General features: G+C 49.1%; 1 protein-coding gene across 1 annotated transcript; it reads right to left on the bottom strand.

Moving 5' to 3' along the window:
• Positions 1–902: 902 nt before the first annotated feature.
• On the bottom strand, positions 903–8,389 carry KCNJ8 (potassium inwardly rectifying channel subfamily J member 8). Its single transcript, XM_066183705.1, has 3 exons — positions 7,981–8,389; positions 7,299–7,745; positions 903–3,775 (listed from the first exon to the last, which is right to left on the bottom strand). Exons 2-3 carry the CDS (start codon positions 7,661–7,663, stop codon positions 2,875–2,877), a joined length of 1,266 nt encoding a protein of 421 aa, XP_066039802.1. The 5' UTR covers positions 7,664–7,745; positions 7,981–8,389; the 3' UTR covers positions 903–2,874.
• Positions 8,390–9,100: the final 711 nt, after the last annotated feature.

Below are 9,100 nucleotides of genomic sequence, written 5' to 3'. Positions count from 1 at the left end.
CTGGCTACTCTCTTACCTGGGGAGTTTTCTCTTTGGAAAGGCAAAGATACCATAAGATTTTGTCTGGGAGGCGAGGGGCTGGGCTGAGCTCCTCTCGCTCTCGGCATCAGCATCGGCACAGCTGGTCTGCAGTCGCTGCCCAGAGGGTTTGCTACCACGATGGAGCTTTTGTCCTTCCATTGCGTCTCCTACAGTGGGTGAGCCTTTGCCCGTAAGAGCAACTGTTGGACTGGGACCTTATAAGCACTCATTCTGACCGGAAGGGACCCTTACCAGCTATTCGAGTGCCTCAGTGGAAAACCCAAGACCTGACCTCCTCCCCCTTCCCAGAGGACATGTCTCCCCGGTCCCTCCTGCCACCAGAGGAGTCCGGCTGCCACTGCCCAGCCCTGCTGCTTTCTCTGCTGCCTGTAGCTTTTTTCGCTACACTCCAGCCCACACCCCTGTCTTCCTGGACACCCCGCAGCTCCTGATACAGCTGCAGAGTTTCTGATACATTTCCTTTGCTACTCTGGGGTCTGCTCATCCCTGTTTTCCCAGCTGCCTCTCTGTGGTTCCTGCTATGGCCCATTTTCGTCACCCAGCCCGTCCGCCATTACGCATGAGGGAGACGCAGCTGCGCTCTCGCCACAGCGCCCCCTGCAGGCGCGGGGGAATCAAGGCCTGGTCCTGCCCGGCCGGGAGGCAGCAGCGCCCCTGGTGGCCGTGCCCGGAACTGCGCCGCAGGGGAAAGTGCCTGCGGCAGAGAGGGGCTGACACTGGGTTTGTGTCTCTGTTTGTTCTTGCTGTCACTGCTGTTTGTTTGCCTTGTTATACATACTAGTGAAGAGCTGTTATTCATTTTCCCAAATCTTTGCCTGAAAGCCCCTTAATTTCAAAGTTGTAACAGTTTGGAGGGAAGGGGGTCATACTTTTTCCATTGCAAAGGAGGTTCCTGCCTTCCTTGGCAGACACCTGTCTTTACAAACCAAGACATTATTGTAACTTTTTTTATTATTATTTTGTATAAAACCTGCTTTTGCACAGCATCTGACTTAACCGTGTATCCAACAGACAGCCTCAGAAAAATTCACAGTCCTGTAAATGGAGGACAGAGACAAATTGTATGCACTTCACTCTGACTCTTCTTGGAAGCTGCAGGTGATCATTGTTGGGACACACAACAGACAGATTAATTTCTCCAGATATTCATCACCCACACTTCCAGAACATTAATGGGCAGGCCAGGGAATGAATGCTTTCAGCAGAAAATTCAGTTTCCTCTGCTGCTTCAGATGAAGTATTTTGTCAGAGTTTTTCTTCTAGAGAGGACCTGTTCCAAATGCAGGGAGTCCACACCACAGAGCAATGCCCCTCCATGCCACCATCCAACACCTTGTGAAGCCTGAAACCATCCATCCAACAACTGCTGAGCTACTTCCAAAGAAAATGAGAATCCAGCATTGCTTTTGACTGTTTCGCCTTACAGGAAAAAGCAAACATTTAAATGTTTGATTGGCTTGGAGGGTCAAAACAAGGACAGTACGTCTCTTGAGCCACAGACATAAGACAATTTCTGCAAGAGATTTGAACAGAAACTTGTCCATAGTTATGCTTATTCACACAGGATAAAAAAGCATGTATCAATTTAGGCTACCAATTGTGACAGACGTAGTCGTCTTACTTTTATGCATTCATGTAGGAAAACTTGTGATGACATTTTTGGAAAGGCTCCAAGTAACAAATGCCCATTTAACTTGAAGAGGAGAGCTTCTTGTAACCAATTCTCAATGCCAGATTATAAAAAAGCGGGTGAGGCACTGCTAAAAAACAGGAATTCAGCAGCACCACCCAAGTCCTCCTGAAAAGCATTCAGATAGTTTTGAAAATATTGTCTCTAATATTATTGGCAGGCTTCCCTCTCTCCCCATTCATGAGTTCGCACTGGCAAAAAATAACCTTCTTATGGAGGAAGCAGACTTAATCCTATGAAAAGTAAGTGAAGCAAGTACATGTGTTTCCTTCCATGTATGGATCTATCAGAGAAAGCAAAACAGGACTTGGTCTTCCATCATAAAGAGAATGTTAAAAAAGCATCTGCTTTTCCCAGCTTGAATAATTTCAGTGAAACAGATGCCTAGGTGGCAGGCAGGAGTACTGGGATTTCTCAGCTTGGGCTACAGCTAATCTAAGATGTGTGTCGTCCTGCAGCCAAATATCTCACCCTGAGAAGAAGAGCAGCAGTCTGCCATTTTGCTGGTATTCCTGCCTGGAGTGACACCAGCTTTCCTCTGGAATGGACAGGTCACTCCACCTGACCTGAATTTGCTCTCAAAATGCCCTTGCCACAAACCAACAAAAGAGAAAAAGCCTGGGAAACCAAAGGTGATATGGTGGCTCTTCTCTAGTGAAATCCTTGAGGAATTTAGTTACTCCCTTTAAGAGAACAAGGAATTCACACAAAAAGATCAATATCCAAATGTCATACACAAAATCCATGGGAGCTGTTGAATACAGAAGTTTTGTGAAGCACTCACATAGGAAAGCCCTACATTTTGTGACAGCCAGCAGAAGATAAGAAAGAGACCCTTGATAGGAAAAATATGATTTAAAAAATCAGCATGCCATTAAAACAAGTATAAATACACATTATATTACATGAGTGAAGTGTGTTTTCTTTAGTGTACGTGCCATTTTTTTATTAATTCATACACTAAGTGCTAAGGTGTTTTCTAATGCCATTAGGTGGTGCTTTCAGTAAGTAATGGAATAAATAGCTCTTGCACAGTTCTCTTCTGCATTGTGTTCTCATTTTTTCAGTAAGAGGAAATTGAAGCAAAACACCACAGGCACCTCCTCTTTGAGAAGCCCAGTGGCCTAGCACAAAGCTGTGCATCACGTTTCTGAGGCACTCTGGCTCCCCTCAGGTGTGATAAACTGCACTTTGGGCACGATGAGCGATGAGTTGGTTCTCCGCATGGAGTTGCTCCTCCGAATGGAGTTGTTTCTCCTCATGGAGTTGCGCTTCCTCAGGGAGTTTTGGTGGGACAGCTCACTCTTCTGCAGGGTCTGGATAAGGATGGAGGGCTTCTCATCGAGCTCCCGGGCGCTGCAGCGCGGTGCAGCTACTTTGACGGTGTTGCCGAACTTGGAGTAGTCGACAGAGTACACGCCTTCCTCCTCAGTGACGATGGGCACGAAGCGGTGACCCCATAGGATCTCCTCTGCCACATAGGAGGTTCTCGCCTGTGTTGTGATGCCGGTGGTTTCTACAACCCCTTCCAGTATCACGATGAGCTCCAGGTCCTGGAGCGCCAGGTCGGAAGCAGAGATATCATAAAGAGGACTCCGCTTGTCTATGACATGACAAATAATCAAGGGAGCCACTAGGAAAATGTTGTTGCTTTCAATGGGGTTATCCACAGGGATATCCACTTGGTGAATGGGTATGACTTCTCCTTCAGGAGTTGTGGTCTTCCTTACGACCTGGATTCTCACTGAGGCGCTGATGATCATGCTCTTCCTCAGGTCCCCCACCCGGAACATGAAGCAGAGCTTGCCATTGCGAACGGCGATGACCGCCTGCCGGCTGAAGATCAGCGTCTCGGCACGCCGGTGGGCCTGCGCTGTCTTCATGAATATGCAGCCCAGCATGACAGCATTGATGATCAGCCCCACAATGTTCTGCAGGATCAGGACTGTGATGGCCAGGGGACACTCCTCAGTCATCATCCTGCCCCCAAAGCCAATGGTCACCTGGACTTCGATGGAGAAGAGGAAAGCGGAGGTGAAAGACCTGTAGGGGAAGATCACACCCAGTTAACTCTCAGGACATGGAGCACAGACTGAGAAGCTCTTAACATGTGCTTCCAGAAGCAAACTTAAGGACCCATTTGTATGGCTCTAGTACACATAAGCCTTCTGTTAACACCAGCCAAAGCATTGCATGCTTGGTGGCTCAGATTTGTGTGGTTGGTGTAGTGTCTAATGGTGGCAGGGAAGACCTCAAAGCCCGAGCTCCTCAAAGACCATCTAGGTGACTCTGAACAGCTCAGGGAATCTCTGTTTAGGAGCACAGGCTGCCCACTGGCTTAGTGAACAGCTCTGGAAAAGCTGAACTTTCCACCTTCTCCATCCCATGAAGCCCTTGATGGAGAGAGGTGGTTTTGGCAAGCATGGGAAATCAGCTGGCACACTGAGATCATTCCACCAGCCTGTGCAGAGAAAGGAAACAGAGAAAACTGCAGCACTTCACTCATGCTACCTGAGTCGTGACCCATAATTTCCTGGTGGGGGGAAAGGGGCTTTCCCAGATTTGTGACGCTTCCCAAACCTTGCTTGCCTTGTGACCGAGCAGGATGAGGCTGCAGAGAGAGGCCAGTGGCCCCCATGGTACCCCCTGCACACCCTGGCAGCAAGACAGTGCTGTGGCCCGGGACTTGGGTTCAGCTCACTGCCAGGGAAAGACCAGCTGGAAAAGTTCAACACAGAAGTGGGATGTAGAAATGTGGGTTAAGTTAAATACCCTAAAATGCTATGGTGCTGGACTTCAGAAAATGTTGTCCACAAACTTCCCAAAATGCATTATTCATAGTAGCCACGAAGTCATATCCCCTGTATATATCAGGGTCCTTAACTTCTTTTTATATTTATTTAGTCCTTTATTCCTTCCAGATACATCCTTCCAGTGCAATGCAATAAATCTGAAGCATTCCAATGCTTAACAGGTCTATACCAGTGGGAAATATATCCTGCCCATGAAGACGGGTCTAAATCATTCATTGGGTTTACTTTGCTTTTCAATTAATCTGCTTTGAAATATTTTTTTTCTTTCCTAGCCATATTTTCACTAGGGTATCAAGGCCACATTTAAATAACATTGGCAATATCAAGGATAATTTTCTTTGCAGTGAGAAAGCCCATCTTTCAGAAAACCAGCCAGTCTCTGCACAGGTATCTTTGAAATAACTTTCTTTTTTTGCCTTTTCTATATTTCTTAATCATTAACAAATTCCTTTGTATTGAGGGGGTTTATTTTGTATTTCACTCTGAAGAAATTAGGGACGAAGGAATTAATAGAATCCATGGAATGATTTCTTATAATCATGAATATTCAGTTACATGCAGAATAAAGCTTCTGGATTCAATTTCAGTCAGCTTAATTCAGCTTAAAATTCTGTCCAGTAAAAAGTCTGAATTCCCTTAGCAATACCCTTTCTTTAAAAAAAAAAAAGATTAAAAAAGCAATCCACCTTTTTAACAGCGGAAGTAAGTGAAAGAGCAAGTTTGGAAAGCATTTTAACCATCTGAAACAGGAGAGAGAAAGTGCAAATCACACTGTTTCCAGGTCCTTCCCCTCAGAGCTGTGTAGCAGCTTTCCTTTTTGGACAATGTTTGCTTTCTGTGGCAAAGAGATGTGAGGCTTCGAAATTTTTTCAGTACTTTGTAAAATGAAAGGGATGTGCAAGCTCTAGGCACTGGTTAAAATTTCCAAAGCCAGGTTTTCCTGTAAATATGTAATGACACCTACCCAAGAAAATTCTTCTGAAATATCTGTGGGCCTAAACCTCAGGGGAGTAAGTTAAAAATTATTTGTCATGATTTTGGCATTGCAATAGTAAAGGTATTTTACACCCAAAAACTCGTCATTCTTAAAAATGTCAGCAATCACACCGTCACTTCATGATTTTGACCAAAGTGGTAGCCAGATTTCCCTAGGAAAGGAAAAGATTTCCCTTGGCTTGGACATGGGCACTGGAGCAGCTGTTGCCTGGACACCCCACAAGGGAGGGGTGTGTGTTCTTTGGCACAGGCTAAACCTGAAATTATATTTATTCAATCACTAGCAGACATCCTGGAAGAGCCACAGGCAGCTATGGGGAGGGAACTGGGGCAGAGTCCTGGCTGTGGATGTGCCTGGCCCCAGTGGCATGAAGCCCTTGGCCCTCAGGTCAGGATCTGCGGGGTGCAGTCACGCCGAGGGAGCCATCAGCCACACGCAGGGATGTCCCCTCAGCTGACCCTGGAGAGCTGCAGGGTTGTAGCTGTTCACTAATTCCGGTTGGACAGATCCCACAAATCCCAGAAATGCTGGGGGTAATGCTCCTGCGGGTGCAAACTGGGTCATGACATCTCATTTCAGAGGAAACTGCTTGTGGCCAGACATCGGAAAAGAAATAAGACTGCAACCCTTGCTCCAATTCCCCCCAACCTAGTGAAGGGTAGCTTGGCAAAATCCCCTCTTCTTTTACCTTGGAAAATCCCCCTTTAGCAAAAAAAAAAGTGTCAAAACAAATGCAGAATTAAATCTCTGCTACCTCATGAGACAGCTACAAAGTCCCTTCAGACTTGGTGAGGTACCTCAAAACTTTGTAGGAGAAAGGAGAAAAGGAAGTGGGTTTGCCGATGTCTCAGAGCTCCCTGCAGCCCCCAGAGCCTCACAACACTGCAATGTGTAAAGGCAGATGATCTGGGGCAGCCTGGTGTTACAGAACCAGGACTTTTCTACCTTAAAACCTAGTGCTAAAAAAGCAGATTCAATTGATGAGATCCTGAAGTGATCTTATGGCTTACCCCACCTGCAATTCACACTCTTCTCTTTCGTGTATGATTGTGTCAGCTTATCAGTGCCCTGACAATTGTTGTGGCTTTGGGGACAGATGGTAAAACACTTCAACAGGTGACATTTAATCCACTCGTCTCTCAAGCTTTCACTGTGTGACACAAATGCACAGTGTGGAAAGTGTTCCTCTGTCCAACTGCTGGCCTATGGCTTCACCAAGGTATTTTGAAGCCTTCATATTTAACACTCTCATGAGAGTCATCTTGAAACACACTTAGTTTTGTCCTAAGTGACACATTTCCTGGCGCCTCTGACTGGTGGCCCTGCCTGACACCCAGGGCTGGTTCCCTGCTTCTCGGGCACGGCTCTGGAGGGAGCACCTCTGGCCGCCGTGGCGCTGGGGGTGCTCCCGGTGCCGTAGACAACGTTACAATACATATAACACATACCCACTCTTGCAGCAGGCTCTTATCTCGACAGGCAATCGAGTTACCCACAGAGTGTGGAGACACATGAAAAGCAGCAGGTCTCCCTCTCTTTCAGATCCTGTAAGGAATCAAAGACATCTACAGTATAGTATTTTCCAAGCCCGGGAGGCTTGCTGAGTTTACGCAATCTAGAGGAAAACACTGCACTTTTCAGCTGTCTCAACCAAACCCAATGGTTCATGTAAACCAAAAGCTGCACTTCAGACAAGGCCAGGACAGCAGGCAGCTCTGTCCCCCCCCTTCCTTCATCCCACGAAACTCTACTTTACCTGACACATGTCACGCATGGCGTCCACTTCGTGCTGTTTGAAGGGTTTTCTGTGCTCGGGTCCATGTCGCCGTGGGCAAAGGCCACCAGCCACCACATCATGGCAAAGAGCAGCCAGCTGCACAGGAAGGACATGGTAAAAATGACCAGCGTATGACGCCACTTCAGGTCCACCAGGGTGGTGAAGATGTCTTGCAGGAATCGCCCCTGTTCGCGGATGTTCTTGTGGGCCAGGTTGCAGGCGCCGTTCTTGGCGATGAAGCGGGCTTTGCGAGGGCGGTCACGGATGCGCGGCTTGCGCAGGTTCTCGGCAGCAATCCGTGCCAGCACATACTCTTCAGGGATGATACTCTTGCGAGCCAACATCTTCCTGCCACCATAGTCCACTCAGCCAAATGTGAAATGGGAGGCGGTCCCTCTAGCAAGTCTCTGCAGGGCTCGCTTTACCCTGCAAAATATAGAGAACCTGATCAGAGTTATCACCTGTGCAATAAGCCCCGATTAGGTACCCCCTGCCAAACCCCACTACATTTAATGCTGATTCCACAGTGCCCTCTCTCTCAGACCATCATTTTCATATGAGCAGCTGGTATCAGCCCGTAGCAGAAATGAAAGATGCTATTTGGAGACTCCTTGCAGGAAGGGAGGCTGCACAGCAGTCTCACAAAGTCGGTGTAAAGTACCGTGACAGACACCAGCTCGGTTCCTCAGGCTGTTTCTCCGAAGACAGCAGTGCTCAGATGGGGACCGTAACACAAAGCACTAAGTTATTCGCATGCTTCAAGAGCTGGAGAATCAGACGTCTGTGGTTTGAGCCGAAGTTAGTCTGCGGAGACAGCGTGAGACTCCCTCCTTACGGCTGCAGCCCCGCAGCGCATCCAGCAGCCCGCCGGGAGCCCCTGCCCCGTCCGCCGGGAGCATCACAAGAAGGAGCGGAGCTGGAGGTGCGGCAGGCAGGGAACGGGACTCCTCGGAGCAGGCGGTCGCATTTTCCCTCGCAGCTCTCCTTCCCTTCCGGGATCAGGCAGGGAAACCCTCCCTTTATTCCCAAACTTCGTTCCCAAACGGGTGACAGAACCAACGCACGGAAAGCCCGGCTTCCCGGCGGCTGGCCCGTCCCACCGGGGGAGGGCAGGGCTGTCCGACCCCCCGGCGCCTCGCAGGGCTCCCCCAGCCCCCGGCCCCGCCTCCACTCACCGCAGAACGGGCCGGGCCGGGCCGGGCCGGGCGGAGCGGGGGGGCCCGGGCGGAGCGGCTCGGGGGGATGCTCGGAGGGGCCCGGGCGGGGCTCGGACTGGGGGTGTGGGGCCAGGGCGGGGAGCGGCGGTCGGGATGCGGGGTACACACGCCCTGCGCTGCGCGGTGCCGGCGGGCGATGGGTTGAGAGGATTTTAGGCAAGTTCCAGCCCATTTAACAGCGGAGCATGGTGCTAACACTGCCGGTCTGTGCCGTTTCGCTAGTTACACAAAGCTGCTCGCCTGCCTCCTTACCCTGGCAAGCCAAGAGTTGTGCCTTCCTAACTTTATCTTCCCTGGAATCTGTCTGAGACAGAGGAAGCGAGGCTTGTGCGTAAGTGTTTGGGGGACCAAAGCCAAAATCTCATGACCTTTGCAGCTTTGGACAAGCTTAATTACCTATCTCTCCAAGAAAAAGGAAAGACGTTGTTTTTACGGGTCACAGCTCTTGCTGAGCAGCATCAGGCTGGTTGTAATGTTCAGCTGGTCAATGGGCACTGGCACATGGGAATTTGTATTTGGGATGGGTGTAGGAGGAATTATGTGCAATGACAAGCTCTCCCCCAC

Source organism: Chamaea fasciata, unplaced genomic scaffold (genome assembly GCF_029207755.1).
Source record: "Chamaea fasciata isolate MVZ Bird 193981 ecotype frontalis unplaced genomic scaffold, bChaFas1.0.hap1 SCAF_5, whole genome shotgun sequence".
Classification (NCBI taxonomy): Eukaryota; Metazoa; Chordata; class Aves; order Passeriformes; family Sylviidae; genus Chamaea; species Chamaea fasciata.
Note: the sequence above shows the minus strand (reverse complement) of the source record. Positions and strands in the feature narration are given on the sequence as shown.

Bases quoted from the DNA above. Each gene is read 5' to 3' on its own strand.
- KCNJ8 (XM_066183705.1), bottom strand. From the start codon at position 7,663: ATGTTGGCTCGCAAGAGTATCATCCCTGAAGAGTATGTGCTGGCACGG. The intron at 3,776-7,298 runs GTAAAGTAGAGT...CTTCCCCTACAG, and splicing joins CCATGCGTGACATGTGTCAG to GTCTTTCACCTCCGCTTTCC.